Consider the following 16,485-nt stretch of genomic DNA (forward strand, 5'->3'; position numbering starts at 1 on the left):
AGAGACAAAAAACCAAAAAAAAAAAAAAAAAAAAAAAAAAGAAAAACTCTCAAAAAAACCCCCCTAACTTTAAATTTTATCATTTAACATTAATACAATGGTCAATTTTAACTTCAAATTGAATTTAAATATATCTTAATATAAAGTGCTCTGTAGATAGTCAAAATCACCACAGAATAAAGATAGCCAACTTCCTAAAGCTGAAATACTGTCAAATCATAGTATTCCAGTCAGAAATCTAAGTTTTAAAGTAATTTATAAAACATCTTTTTTTGTTGTTGGTTTATTTGCCAGATGGTGCATATATGTGTTTGAGGGAGGGAGAAAATGAGAAAGCATCCCCCACGGGGTACAACCATGCCACAATCCTTTCTTCTCCATTTCTCCTTTCAAGATTTTTGGGCATGCACATCAGCAAATGTGCAAACATTCTCTCTCTCTTTCTCTCTCTCACACACACACACACACACACACACACGTCCAGCATGTTTTTCAAGCCACTGAGTCTGGGACTTGAACCACATAATTACTTATGTGGAATACTACCGCCTTAACCACCAAGCCACCTGCTGGCCCTATAAAACATATTTAAAAGAATGTTTTAAGAGTTGTAAATTATAAAATGCAAATACCGTGATTCCAGGAAAAGGAGTGACTTCTGAACCTGTAGCTATGAGAATGTTCTTTGTATCAATAACTTGAGTGCTGCCATCAGCTTTCGTAGCAGTAACCTGATTTTTGCCAGTTATTTTTCCATATCCATTTACATGAATGACCTTTATAAGATAATGTTTATAAATTCAAAATTTGAAATGACTTTTGATAAACATAATTGAAAAAATATACTGACTTACTTGATACAAAATGTGTCCCCCCTTACTGCTACATATGAAATAGCAAAAAATTCATTATATTTGTCATAGTAATCTATTTTAGATTTGCAGTCTAATTAAGTAAATATCATCTAGTGTCATGTCCAAATAACATCACTCTATTACCATAATGCAATATTTATTACACATATAAAATAAAGCAGTCCAAACATTAAGTACCAACCTTATTCTGCTTGAATAAATGGGCAATTCCACCAGTTAGAGCTTTGACTGCAGTAGTTTTCTGCTCCATCATCTTGTCTAAATTCAAGCGAACTTCAGACACTGTAATTTGTTAAATAAATCTTTAGAATTTATCTAAATGTCAGAAGCAATGTGGACTATTTTTTCCTAATCAAGGTCTGGAAAATTTCAATCTAATGCTTACAAATCTGTATAAAAGGCTATATTAAAATGTTTAAGTTTAATAAGCAATAATAATCACAGCTGAAAAAAAGGCCAACAACATTGTATCACAATAACAGATTCTATCAAACACTGTAAAGTGTATACCTGGGGTAAAAATGAAACCCAAAATAAAATACTATATCCCACTGTGTGTTCTCCAAATACCTTATGCTAGTTATAAATTTCAAAGATATTTAACTAGAAATAAAGTAAAATATCTCCTGAAATTTTGAACAAAGGGAAATGCTAAACTTCATGAAGACAAAAAATACATTATCTGAAAACTTCAAATACAGAGGTTTCATTTAAGAATCTAGTTTAATCACCTACATTTCAATCACTCATTTATGTCAGAAGATAACTCTAAAGTAACAATATAAGGAAAAATGCCCAACTCAGTAGAACTATAGAGATAAGAAATACATCTTAAAAAACAACTCAGGCAACTATCATATATTTTAGAGATTCAGAAACAGAGATCCTGAAACACTTCCAATTACCAAGGTCACAGAACTAGAATGTAAAGCCTTTCTACAACACAGGTCTAATTATCCCACCCCACCCTTTCCTTACATCACTCTACTTTTCATCTAGTTAATATAGTTTTAATGTATATACATCACTGCTACACCCACTGAACTGCCTATTCATAGCCCTTGCTTTCAGAAATCTAAAGTTGTAAAGACAGAAATGAAAGAAAATTAATACCCCAAGGTATAGTTAAACTTTCCTAGAACAGATTTCTCTTCTGGAAGTTACCTGCCTACAACAGTTATCTGCCTACAACTAGAGAACAAAGATGAAAACAGCCCCAAAAGGTATAGCAGGAGACAAGTACAGCACATTCTAATGTTAAGAAATGTCCTCCTCCTTTTCTACTATGCTTCACCTTTCTCTCTCCTCTGTTCATTCCACTACCAACAAGTTAGGAAGACCTTTCCTCCTCCCTTTAGTTTTATCTGCCCATAGCACTCAGGAATCCACCTCCCCCCGCCCTCCCCCAGTGATCTCCAGGTTTCAGGGAAATGAAATCTGATTCTTCACATACATACACAAAAGTAGACTTCAGGCTACAACATGGAATCAACTTAAGTTTCTAAAAACTGATGACTGGGTTGAAAAACTGTGGCACATATATACCATGAAATACTACTCAGCTATAAGAAACAATGAGATCTTAGGGACCGGCAGTTAGCGTAATGGCTATGTAGCTGGACTCCCACGTAGTCGACTGCAGTTCGAGTCCCGGACCTGGTGGCTTAAACTCATGCTGGGCTCGTGTGCGTGCATGCCCAAGATCCCGAAAGGAGAATGGAGGAGAAGGGATTGCGGCGTGGCCATCCCCCCTGGGGGGTGATTTCTCTCTTTCTATCTCTCTGTCTCTCTCTGTCTGTCTGGCGAGCGCACACGCCCTACAGCAAAAACCTCTCAAAAAAAAAAAAAGAAACAATGGAAAAATCTGAAGATACAATAGAAGAGAGGATGAGTGTAGATACCAGAGACTGTAAGGAAGAGGGGTTGTAGAGGCTGGCTGTGAGATGCAAAGGGAAGAAACATTTAACAGAAAAAAAAGTGTGAAGTTCTCCGTTGAAAAAGATATAGATACTATACATCATGATAGAGACTTCATGTAAAATGCAAAATTAATCTGAAAATAAAATAGTTGGCAAAGGAATAGAAAATATCAAGGCAGAAACTGAATTTAAGCATTCTTTCCTAAGTAAATCTCTCCACATTTTCGAGTCTTCCCTCACTAAATATCTACTACACAATTGTTAGACACATGCAAACCTTCTACAAGAAGAGTCAAATCAAACATGTCTAGTGATATCACTAAATATGAAAAACACACTTACTTTCAATTCCCCTGGATGCGAAATCTTTTCCATGGGCCATATGGTAATAATGAGAGTTATTCAATAAAGCCTAAAGAAAATAAAAGGAAAAAATTATCAAATATTCATACACAGACGAGTATGATCAGAAAGCACTTATGAGGAGCCAGCAGATGACACGGTGATTAAGGTGCTGGACTCCTACATGGCTAACTGCGGTTTGAGTCTGGGGCCTGGTAGCTTGAAACAGGCCATGCACGTGTTCATGTGTGCCTAAAATATTCCAGGAGGAGAATGAAGAAGGCAATGTGGTGTGGCCAAACGAGGGGTGAGTTCTCATTTTCCCTCTGTCTCCCTCTCTCTCCAGCGAGCACAAGCACTCTGGCAAAAACCTTATTTTAAAAAAAGCTATGAAATGCTATTCTCTACATACAATAGTACACAGGATTACACCAACTCAGTTTCACTTATGTAAATAATCTAAGACAAATGACAATGATATAAAAAATGAACAAATAAGATTTAAAAAAGCATTCTTACTTTCTTTATAAAGCAAAGGTATATACACTTCAAGGTGGCAGGTGAAAAAGAGAGTCATGTTCACATACATGAAGGACCCAAAAGGAGAACTTACTACCTATAATGTTTCACTGATAAAGGAAAGCTAAGGAGAAAAAAATGAAATCTCAGATTCTGTGTGAATGGAAAGGCTAAAGTTCTGAAGCAAGGAAGGAAGCTATTTCAGGAATGTATGGCAGACTGATGATAACTCTCATGTTTTACAAAGGAAAACTGTTGGATTGTTTTTGTTTTTATCACCCTTGGATTATTTCCATATTATTGTATTAGTCTAATAATCCAGTGTCATTGCTTTATTCTAGTTAGCACCTGGAGGAAAAAAACCTATGCTGTACAAGCATGCTCACCTTAGAAGGAATACAACCAACATTCAAGCATGTTCCACCAAGTGTTTCATTTTTCTCAATGCAGACTGTCTACAACCAAAGAAAACATGATTTAACTGCACATAACCTACAACTTGCAGTTCATTAAAAATGTCTTAATTCTACAAAACAAGATACTCAACTGTGTTTTAAATAGACTAAAATACTGTGTCCTTTAAAATTTATCATTTGAATAATGCTAAGCTCAGACTAACTTAAAAGTGAATTATTCTAAAATATATTTTTGTTTGTTTAACATTATCAAATATACACTTTTAGTTCTACCATTGCCTCTTCCAAAGTATAATCAGAAGACAAAAAGTACTACAAGAGAAAAAAAATAGTGGATTTCACTTTCCCTTCCAGGAGTGTACTACAACTCAATGAACCCTCTCTTCATTACCCTCAAGATTACAGATAATTTAGGGACCAGCAGTTAGCGTAATGGCTATGTCGCTGGACTCCCATGTAGTCAACCGTCGTTCGAGTTCTGGGACTGGTGGCTTAAAACTCGCGCCAGGCACGTGTGTGTGCGTGCCCAAGATCCCGAGAGGAAAATGGAGGAGAAGGGATTGCGGCATGGCCATCCCCCCTGGGGGGTGATTTCTGGCTTTGTCTCTCTGTCTCTCTCTGGCTTTCTGGCGAGCGCACGCGCCCTACAGCAAAAACCTCTCAAAAAAAAAAGATTACAGATAATTTATAGAGTTAAGAAATTATTTACCATGATTTTACCTGTAAAGTATAAAAGTTGGTGAATAAGTTCTACTCTTCCCAACTAGAAATGAGTCAACACCTCATTCGCTTTTAAACCTTACCTTAAAGCCTAACTGGGCAGCTTTAATAGCAGCAACATATCCTCCGGGACCAGAACCTATCACTGTTACATCAGCATCAACTACAATAAAAGCAAATTGATATGAAACTGTGAATTGCTTAATATTTACAAAAAATAACTCTCTGGAAAAACAAACAAACTAATACTTTAACAACTATAGAAAATACCAAGTTCCAAACAGTCCACCTCTCACTGAAGATACTATTAATAGATACAAGCTGCCATTGCAATCCCACTAACATGGCAGAAAGCACAAAACAGAGGGGGGAAAGGCAGAATTTCTATCTAGAGATTTGTTAGCTAAGAATAAAAAGAGGAGAGGGTACAATCCAATGACAATTTTTTATGAACAAGCCAGTATTTAGGGGAACTATACAGATGTCTAAGGCTTACTTTGAAATGTAACAAAAATAAGATGAACTGATAAATAAATACATGGACAGATATGTATCTATGTTAAGCACAGAAGTGTTAATGGAAGAAACTAGAGGTGTTAAACTTGAAATTCTTACAACATTTCTAAAAATTTGCAATTTTTCATAATAAAATGGTAGAAAAACAAACCAGTCAATTCTCACTTGTACCAAAGGACACATGTAAGTGAAAATTTACAACACATGATTCTGACGTACCCTCTCCTTGTCAAGAAGCATTTCAGGTTAGTTCCCATACATAAAGTTAAAATATTGATACAGAAGAGTATTTAAATGAAATATATTAATTTACGACATACTTGATGGAAAACTTTTACAAGAGTGCCATCAGCCTTTAAGAGTGAAAAGAAACTGAACTGATATACAAACTGTTAGCATGAGAGAGAGAGATGGCTATTAGCAAAAATGATAAAGACAACTGGATAGCAATCTGCATTTCAGGTGTCAGTGAAGTATCAGCAGAAGTTGATACTTCAAAAATACTGGGTGAGCCAGCAGGTGGCATGAAGGTTCAAGTAGCTGGATCTCAGAAGGCCAACTTGGCTGTTTGAGTCTTGGACCTGGCAGCTTGAAAATCACACTGTGTGTGTGTGTGTGTGTGTGTGTGTGTGTGTGTGTGCCCCCAAAATTCTGAGAGGAGAAAGGAGAAGAGAGTACAGTGTGGCCATCCCTCCAGAAGAGTGACTTCTCACTTTCTCTCTGTCCCCCCCAGTGGGAGCACTCATCCTATAGAAAAAAAAAAAAACTAAAAGAACTAATACACTGAAAGGGGGGGGGGGGGCAAAATAAGATGTATTAACAGAAACATGGCAATTAATGCCATAAAAATTAACTGAAAAAGAAAAATCAGGAAAAAGTGTTCTGCAAATTACTCTATAAATGTTACTTATCCTATCATTTTGAGGAAAACTAAGCACAACATTATTAGGACTACTGCTGAAATAAAGATTTTGGGTTATAAATCACTTATAATCACTAATAAATTACAAGATGTATTTCAATGCACCAGTTTACTATCATTTGGGTAATTTCTTGTGTGCCCATCAGTGAGTTAAATGCTTCCCATGTATTGGTATAGTTTTTTGTTTTTGTTTTTTATTTTTTCCTGTTAGAGGGTGACTGTGCTTACCAGGGACAAAGAAAGAAAAAAGCACCTCCCAATGAAGTGTGGTCATGCCACAATCCCCTCTCTTCCATTTTTCCATCCTTTCCTGATTTGGGGCATGTACATACATGTGCCTAGAGTGTTTTTCAAGCCAATGCGACCATGATTTGGACCACAGTCAGCCATGTAGGATCTGGCTCCCTTAACTACTTGGCCAGCCCCTGTACTGGGGGAAAAAACCCTAGAACTAACTTACACAAAGATGTACAACTACGAAGTGAGCTAGCCAGGGTTCAAAACAGGTCCTTAAATTCTGAAACTTAAGCTCCTAAATCACATATTCTATTGCCTTTCAACACAGGCAGATGAGGGCCCACTAACACATGGTAGTTTAAGCAGTGGGATCCCATATAGCCCACTGCAAAGTTTTGGCTCCAGACAGGTGGCCTGAAAAATACAGGGTGTATGTGTGTGCATGCCCAAAATCCCAAAACAAGGGTGAAACAGAGAAAGGACTATGGATTGACCATCTCCAAGGCAAGTACTTTCTCACTTTCTCTCTCCAACATGTGTACCCACTCTCTGGCAAATTTAAAAAGAAAACACTCAGATGATCCCATCACCTCCAGGGAAATCAGAACTCCAACTAAAATGACAAGAAACTGAAATCTAAGTATTTATGAATACCTACCCAATGAGAAAACCTTAGCATATACTGAGGGAAAACAGGCACATGTAAAAATGAAGATAAAACAAAATTATTTTTAAAAAGAAAAGAAGTAGGAGAAAAGGTAACATAAGGCAGTCGTCACTAATTAACAAATTCACTAAGGAGAGTATAAGAACTATTTGGTAAGATTTATTTGTTGACATCTTATTGGGGTTGGGGAGGTTGTTTTAAAATTGTCATTGGCCTTAACGTTCTCCCACCGTCACACACCCTATTCTTTTTAATCATCCAAAATTGCTTGGGCATGAAAATCCTAAATTCTAATCATTCACTTTCTGATCATAACCCTACATATAACCTCCTGGTCCATGATGAAGAAAACTACAATAGAAGGTTTTGAAGTAAAACACACCTGGGTTAAATATGAATTACCACCCTTAAATCCTTGGATGAATTATTTAATCTGTCTCTGGGTTTTGATGTAATGTAGGGATGAAAGCAAGGATGATATCTACAGTCCAGGGCTGAGAGAATCAGACAGAATATGTGTCAAGATCATAAGATGTCAAATGCATATTATTTCTCCTTTCCCAGATCTACCTCCTGACTTGAGCTCTTGCAGTCTCCAGTCCTGGTTTGTACAATGCTACCTGAGTGTCATCCTCTGCTAAAACCCAAATCGGATCCTATTCTCCTGCTCCTCATTGGCTTCCCTGTCTTTGGTTGGATAAAGTCCAGGTTCCTAAGTACAGCATTCAATCTCTTCAGTAATTGTTTCTCTAGCTTCTTCTCCCAGCACATTCTCCTGAGCCACCAACACCATGCAATTTAAGCTTAAGTAACAGTGAATTATTAGCTTACATGTGCAGAATTATGCTGGTCTACCTATGTACATTCTGTTCCACTTTCCTAGAAATAAATACCGGCAGCACACACTTCAATTTATAATTACTACTCTAGGCTCTTGGAACATGTATAAATGACAGAGCCCTGACTCTCTCAGTCTAACTAGACAGAAAAAAATAAATACTAGAAAAGCCCACTCTGCACTCAGAGTGATATTTTAAAATAAATTTGATTCTATCATCCTCCTGCTTAAAACACTTTAATGACTTCCAACTGTTTCTGGCGTAGTTAAGGATTTTCAGAATAAAGACATCAACTCTCTATCTCCAGCACGTTCAAACCACTTTGGCCCTTTTTGGTTCCTCAACTGCATTATACGTGGACTTCAAAATAGTTCATGTAATAAATGGAATTAAGGTATCAGTTTAATTTGGGGCAAAAGTTTTTTTTGAGATCCATACATAGTGTTTTTAAATATATATTTTCCATGAACATTCTGGAGACGACTCCTATGCTCCTTCCCACACCAAAATAATTCTACTACTTCTTCCACCTGGAACACTTCTTCCCATCGCCCACTCCCGTCCTGATCCCTTTTGGATCTCAATATAATTCCTTAGGAAGGAATCCTGACCATTCTTAATCTATACAGATTTTATAGTTCTCTACTTTTACCCTGTGTATTTATCACAATTATAATTAATTAGTTTTAGATATTTGATTTCACCAACTGGACTATTAGCCCTATAAAAGCTGATTCTGGTCTGTCTTGCCTTGTTCGCAGCTGTATCCTCGCAACTAGCTGAGCACACAGTAGATACTCAGTATTTGTTGAGATAATGAAAGAATAAAACAACAAGAATAGGGGCCAGCAGGTGGCATAGTGCTCAAGGTGTTGGACTCCCACATGGTAGACCACAGCTCAAGTCCCGAATCTGGTGGCTTGAAAATTGCACTGGGCATATGTGTGTACGTGCCCAAAATCCCAGGAGGAGAATGGAGGAAAAGGTACTGCAGCATGGTCATTCTTCCTGGGTGGGGGGGTGATTTTTTGCTTTCCCTCTCACTGTCTCTTCTTGTGAGCATACATGCCCTAAGGCAACAACCTTAAAACAAACAAACAAAAAAGAGCAAATGAATGTAGTGAATATGAGTGATTAAGTATTACAACTTTGTTCCTGTCATGAAATGTACAGTCATACTAATAGTAACAAACAAAACTGTGCAAACTTTTTTTTTAAGAGATATTTTCCCAGAGAGACAAAAATCACCCTGGGGGAATGTAAGAGATATTTTTGCTCTATGGCACATGCGCTCCCCAGAGAGACAAAAATCACCCTGGGGGAATGGCCATGCCATAATCCCTTCTCTTCCATTCTCCTCTCAGGATTTTGGACACACATGCAAATACACCTGGCATGAGTTGGAAGCTGCCAGGTCTAGGATTTGAACCACAGTAGGCCATGTTGGAGTCCAATGACTTAACCACTACACCATCTCTGGTTCCATTTGCAAATCTAAATGAACTTCAATTTTAAGAATATTTAAACATCTCCCAGATGTTGCAACAGGGACTATAACATAATAAACTGAAGCTCCTTAAGCTGGTTAACCTGCACTCATCTAAGGAAGCAGGCTGAATAGAATAGCAATTGAGTGTAGGCTCTAGATTCAGAAGGATTCTTCTCCCAGCTCTGTCATTCCCTAGGTGGCAAGTTCTCTAGATTCAGTTCCCCTATCTATTAGATGGGGAAAACAGCAGCACATATTTGCTAGGAGGGCCATGAGGATTAAAGACCATACCTGACACAGAGTTAAGCTCTCAATGCACCACTCATTTATTATCACTGTCATTAGAACTGGATACTTATTTTGTACCACGGCAATAAGTAAAACAAATAAGAAGCAGGGTTATTTATTCAACAAATATGTACTGAACACCTATTTAGCACCTAAAATAGAACAGTTACAGTCCTTGCTCTGATGAAGCGTGCATTCTTGAGGGAAAGATAGTCATTAAATAAATGCCCAAGGTAGGGTCAGCATGTGGTGTCGTGGTTAAGGTGCTGGACTCCCATATGGCTGACTACAGTTTGGGTCCCACACCTGGCAGCTTGTTTTCTTGCTTTCTCTTTCTCTGTGTCTCTCTCTGGTGAGTGCATGTGCCTATAGCAAATTTAAAAATAATAATAAATAAAATTAATAATTATTTTTAAATGCCTTAGATGAATTCATTTTAAAATGTTATTTCAAAGACTCAAATATTTTACACACTTTATATACATGGATATTAAGAGATTTATAATTTCCTCAATGTCAAAAGATCACTAAACTGTTTGATTAAGGAGTACTCAAATTCATTCCATTAAAATCTAAGTTCCTACTTAGGGACTGCTGGAAAAAGGGAAGACACTGAATGAGTCCTTGTTAGATGATTCCCAAGGTACAGAATAAGCCATAAAAAAATTTAAAAAGTAGTCATGTTAACAGATACTGTGGAAAGTGCTACTCTAGTGCACACACGCAAGGTTCTATCATGAATAGAGCTAGAATAACTAACTCACTAGTGACCAGAATCCTCTCTCCCTGGTTTCTCGTAGAAACGAAATATCAAAAATAATGGTTTAACCATCTTAAGGTTACATGATAAAATTATTACAGAATGTTGAGACTGAAGGTCACAGAGTCTCCCCAGCTAACTAATGGTTTCTACAATGAAGCTCTAGACACACAAGTGAGTCCAGTAAATGTCAAAATAAGTAAGTTCAAATAACCAATATTCTTGGTATTAGGGGGTTAAAATACCTAAACACAGGCTCATTAATCTTCTGTTTTAAATGCTTAAAAATAAGACACATTGATACAGCAGAAACTTCAAAATTATAAAGAAGTATCAAGAAAATTCCATAATCCATAGCTTCCTTTTAAACTGTATCCTGTTTTGTTTTGTTACTTTTTAATATGCCAGAGGGCACATGTACTTGCCAGAGACAGAGAAAGTGAGAAAGCACCTCCCATGGGAATGATCACACTGCAATCCTTTCTCCTGTTTTTCCCTCCTTTTAGGATTTTAGGCATGCAGGCACATGCTCCCTGCATAATTTTCAAGTTGCGAGGTCCAGGACTTGAACCACATAGTCACGATGGATCCAGCCACCTTAACCATCATGCCACAAACTGCCCCCACATCCACTTTTCTAATTGTCTAAGGGTGTGCACAGAAAGAGAGAAAAAGAAAAGAGAGATAAAGCACTCCCCAATGAGGGATGGTCATGCCACAATCCCTTCTCCTCTGTTTCTCCATCCTCTCAGGATTTAGAGCACATCCTCCCACCGGGGCTGGGATTTGAACCTCAGTGGAATATATGGGACCTGGCTCTGTTAACTAGTAAGATACAAGGTGGGCCGACATCCTACTAGTTTTTAAAACTTACCTTTTTTTTGATCCATTAAGACTTCCATTCAAGATGTCAAAAGTCATCTCAGTATTCTAAACAGTGTTAAAACAACCAACACGATCTGACCCAATAAACAAAACTAACTCTTAAAAACAAAGACACATGATGTTGCTTCTCTGCTCAAAACCCTCTGGTGGCTTCCTATTATACTTGAAATAAAATCCAAACTACTTGTCCTGGTTTACAACACACTCCATGATCTGACCTCAGCCTACCTATTCTACTTTGCCACCTACAGGTCCCTACTCCAACCTCGCCAGCTTTCTTGCTACTCTTGAAACTGTACAAGCTAATTTCTACCTTAGACTTTTCTTACTGCTTTTTCTCTCTGCCGGACATAATCTTCTCACTCCCTCACTTCTCTCGGGTCCCTACTAGACATCATCTCCTCAGAAAGGCTTTCCCTGAAACTCTATCTACAATGGTCTTGTTTCCTCCTAGTTACCTGCTTTAAGTTTCAATTATTTCCCAAAATACTAATCAATTAGTTAAATACAGTTTGTCTCATATCACCAGACTGTAGTTCCGTAAGAGCAGGCATTTGCCTTGTTCACTGCCTAGAATGCATTAGGTGCTCACACACATTTAAGCAGACATGAACAAATTAATTCTAAAACAGGTTATTAGTTATTCCAGTATTTAATTGCTTTTACCCTGAAACGCAAGATACTGATAGCTCATTTGATGAAAACCGGTTTTTGATACTTACTCGACTGATCTGCATAAGTTCTCAGCGGCACCACAGAAACTCCCTGGAGGCCGTGAGATACTCGATTAAAATGGCCTCTCTAGAAAAAAAGAGATGATATTCTTATTATATAAGATAGGAATTCAAAGCAGAACTATTCAAGGTGGATGAAAACAATTTTGGGCAAATGTATCAATCACTGATTAGTAATTATCTTCCATTGCCACGCTGAGGTTACATACCAACTTCTCCTCTTTGACAATAACACTTCTTTTTCACAACCTCAGTTTGCCATAGTTATCATTTTTATAGTCAACAAAAAAATCTAAGATTAAGTCTAATAAAAATGTATTAAATGTTATTAAGTCTTATAAAATTTTAAGCAGCATGACTAATTTTTAGTATCAGGGATCATTTCAGTCGAAGTTCTAACCTAAGTACTTTAATAACTTACAGTATGACACTTGTAATTATTGTTTCCTAACTCTACTAGGAAACTATTATTTCCTACCATGTATATATAGTCCGTATGTACCAGGAACAATATATGAAGATGTTCCAGAGCTATCAACTAGGAACAGAAAATTAAACAAGTTTTAACTTAGAAAAGTGCACTAAGTAATGTATTCGTAGTCTGAAGCTACAGTTTTACAAACAACCATAATTTCCACAATCTTACATGACATCTAGTATGTTGCACTGACTTCTGGGAACACAGGTTCCTCACCTTTGAAACAAAGGGGTTTGATCACTACATTATCTTTAAAGTCTCTACCAACATAAATACCAAGCCACAATCCCAGATAGAACTTAGCTGTATTTGGTACAAGATGAAAGGGGAAGTTGTCTTGAGGATAACTCGCTGCAATTAAAGGCACACGCCTTTAGGAGGACCCGAGGGATGGCAGTGGACACTAGTTTAAAGCTGCAAACGCTGATGGGCCTTAAAAAGAGTCCCTGGGGCTATCTGTTGAGGCTGATTCTGCACGGGTCATTCCAGCAGTGGCCCCAAGGTTACCTGCACACTGCAAGAATTAGGTCATCCAGGAGTCTGGATTAGAATAAGGAAAGCAGTAGGTATGAAAAGCAGGCCAAGTGAGACAAGGAAGGCTTACACTTCTGCCAAGGTGGAGGCCTGTGTGTGACCCACAGGTCTCCTCGGCCCTGGTTTGAGTACTGTGGGGTGTAACTGTCGGCAGTCACACAACGAGCAGAGATTCTCCACTGCCCGAGCCAGGCCCCCTGGGCTAACGCAGCCGAAGTACAAGCCATTAGCTCGGAGGAGCGGCCTGGGCTGAGCTGGTGCAGAGGAGGCCAGGAGGTGGCCCTGGCCAGGCCGCCGGCCTCCCACCCACGTCCCGGGCCCGGCGAGCAGGCCTCTCCGTGCCTCTAGCTCAGCATGACCCCACGCAGTCGGCCCTCACCTTGGCCAAGGAACAGTACACACGACTCCAGCTCTGCATTTTGGCCCCGGTACTTTCCTTTCCGCCAAGGCTTTCACCTCCGCACACAGGCTCCGCCAAGGTCTCCCCGCCCTGCGCATGCACAGCGCAGCCTACGTCATCGCCCGGAGCAGCGCGATTGGCCCGCGCAGGCCCCCGCGCGAAGTGTTCCTGCCAGGCTGGGCGTCGTACGCTGTCGAAAGGAGCGCCGTGCTTTGGGGCGGCGGGCCGGACCGTCTTGCTTTGTGGCCGCGGGACGGCTGGAGGAACCCGGTTAGCGGCTTCTACTGAGAACGCTGAAGTTGGAAGACGAACTAAGTGAACGAGACAATCATTTGTTTAATCCAAGCGAGAGAAAATAAAGCTTAACAAGTTCTCTGGGAGCTTCCCCAGGCCTTCGCTCACTTCACCCTTAGCACAACCGTCTGAAGTGCATTACTACGGGTCTTTCCGTTTCTTGGATTAGGTTAAATAAACAATGGCCCGAGGTCTCGCACGGCTGAGAGATTGTAGCCGCGAGGCCAAAGCCTTTGATTTTAGCTACACTTTATAGACTTTCCCCTAAGGTTAAATGCCACAGAAGGGATGGGAACGCATTTTTGGTATCCCCAGCAGACTGCTGTAAGAAAACTAACTAGCACTGTGTAGGAAACACTATTTTCTGTGTTTCCTTTGGGAAACACATGTCCATACTAAAATCAGGAAGGGTAGGAGGGAGGATAAGACTTCAAGTTCTTTTGAGATAATAGACTCAAAATGGTTGGAAAACATCCTCTTTAAGACCGAGCACTCAGGTCTGACATCTGATTTTTGTGGTAACTCTTAGTTTGATAAAATATTTACACATTTCTTGAAAGTTTATCATCCAGGGACTATGCTGGATTCTCTACATTTAAACCTCGTTAGAAAGAATGGGGGAGGGGGAGGGGGAGGGCGTTGCAGGTATGTATCTCACATGGTCCATGGTGGTTCAATCTCAGACCTGGCAGCTCTCTCTCCCTCTCTCTCTCTGTCTCTGTCTGTCTCTCTCTCTAGCGCGCGCACGCGTGCACACATGTGCCCTATAGAAAGTTAAAATAATAATAATCATAAATAATTCTTTTTTTAAAAAAATTAAAAAGAGAAGAAAGAAATTACTCTGAACTCACAGTTGGCTAACCAGGTTCAAGTCCAGATTAGTGATGGGCACATGTGTGGGGGCACCCAGAATCCTGAGAGGAGAATGGAGGGTGGAGAAGGTATTACTGGGTGCCCATCCTCCTTAGGAAGGAGGGGTGATAGCTAACCTTAAAAAACTTTCCCTCCCTCTCTCCAGAAAGCACACATGCCCTATGGCAACAACAAAAACTAAAAACCACAAAAAGAAAGAAAGAGATTACTCCTGGGACCAGCAGGTGGCATGGTGGTTAAGGTACTGAACTCCCACATGGCGATGGCAGTGCCTGTCTGGGATCTGGGGACTTGAAACTCTGTGTGTATGTGCGTGCATGACCAAAATCCTAAGTAAAGAATGGAAGAGAAGGGATTGTGGCATAGCCAACCCCCCGGGGGGGGGGGGGGTGATTTCTTGCTTTCTGTCTTTCCCTCTTTCCTGTGAGTGTATGCACCCTAAGTAAAAAGAAACTCTTAAAAAAATTTTTTAAAAAGAAGACAAAGAAAAAAAGAAAGAAAGAAAGAAATTACTCCTTACCTAGTGATGCTCAGTTTTAGGAGACAAAAGTAAATAATATTTAATGTTTGTTATAGGGACTGTTGGTTGCCATCCAATATGTGCTTATAAAAGTACAATATTAAACTGGACACATGGGTACCCAGAATAGCAGCTACTTTTTCCAGGTTCCCATTGCCACTAGTTGTGACTGTGGCACTTTGATATTATACATTTTTGGGTTTTCATCCAAAGATCCTAGCTCATAAATATATGGGCTTTTGTCCTTGGTTCCTGAAGCAGAGGAAAAGGTAAATTTTCATGACCCAAGGGAGGTCATGAAAATTCCAATCTTCCTCCACCTTTAGGACCCTCCTTCCGGAAGGGTCACACCCCATAACCAGGGGTGAAGGAATGCCCCATATACAGGTCAAAAATTTGAACACATAGGCCTTGCTGGGTTCCTTACCCAGTCTGTTACCCTCATTCCTATACAATAAAGTCTCCATAAAGATCCTAAGGGACAGAGTTCAGAAAGTCTCAGTATAGCTGAGCTCCTGGAGGTTCTTAAAAGGGCATATACCCCAAGAGGGCATGGACACGCCATATCCCACCCCTCCCCCACATGCCTTCTCCTATGAATCACTTTATCAGTGTCTTTTAAAATATCCTTTATAATAAACCAGAAATTGGAAGTACTTGATTGTTTGGTTCTGTGAGCCGCTGTAGCAAATGAGCCAAACCTGAAGGGCGGAGGCATTCATGGGAACCCACCATGTAGTCAGTTGGTCAGAAGTTCTCAAGGTTTGGATTTCCAACTGGTTTCTAAAGTGTGTATGTGCCAGGGGTAGAAGAGGCTTGGGTACTAAGCCTTCAACCGGTGGAATCCAACACTACCACCAGGTAGATCATGTCAGAATTGAGTTGATTAGAGGACACCCTGCTGATGTTTGCTGAGAATTGATTGCTTGCTGGTGGGGAGAAGTCTTGACACACTGTGGGATCACAGAAGTAATTTACGCTGTGAGAGAATCAAAGAAAAACACTATGACTAGGAGTCATCTCTGTGTATGCACAAACCAAGCAGTTCTTTCCTAAACTCTTATGCACCTTTTGATTCCTAGTCCCTTTCCCAGAATTATGAGATTCTCATAAAGAAAATACCTCTATTTTTTCCAGCTCTCATTCTATAGCCCAGGAGCTCAACCTAGTATGAGAAATCAGGCGGGATGTATAATAAATACCTTACTGTACTTGCCATATCTGTGTAAGCTCCTCCCCATTTCCACCAATCGTACCT

The 16,485-nt window shown here is 39.4% G+C and overlaps 1 protein-coding gene across 1 annotated transcript in view; it reads right to left on the reverse strand.

The window, feature by feature from the left end:
* DLD (dihydrolipoamide dehydrogenase) overlaps positions 1-13,660 on the reverse strand; it is a 27,253-nt gene extending 13,593 nt beyond the window's left edge. Inside the window, exons 1-7 of the mRNA XM_006161140.3 lie at positions 13,520-13,660; positions 12,117-12,195; positions 4,875-4,954; positions 4,042-4,110; positions 3,137-3,206; positions 1,057-1,157; positions 633-776 (exon numbers count right to left, since the gene is read on the reverse strand). Coding sequence (XP_006161202.1) covers positions 633-776; positions 1,057-1,157; positions 3,137-3,206; positions 4,042-4,110; positions 4,875-4,954; positions 12,117-12,195; positions 13,520-13,558 — 582 coding nt within the window. The 5' untranslated portion in view covers positions 13,559-13,660. The remainder of the gene's footprint in view (positions 1-632; positions 777-1,056; positions 1,158-3,136; positions 3,207-4,041; positions 4,111-4,874; positions 4,955-12,116; positions 12,196-13,519) is intronic.
* Between the last annotated feature and the right edge of the window lie 2,825 nt (positions 13,661-16,485).

This window comes from Tupaia chinensis, unplaced genomic scaffold, assembly GCF_000334495.1.
Source record: "Tupaia chinensis unplaced genomic scaffold, TupChi_1.0 Scaffold138322_1, whole genome shotgun sequence".
Lineage (NCBI taxonomy): Eukaryota > Metazoa > Chordata > Mammalia > Scandentia > Tupaiidae > Tupaia > Tupaia belangeri.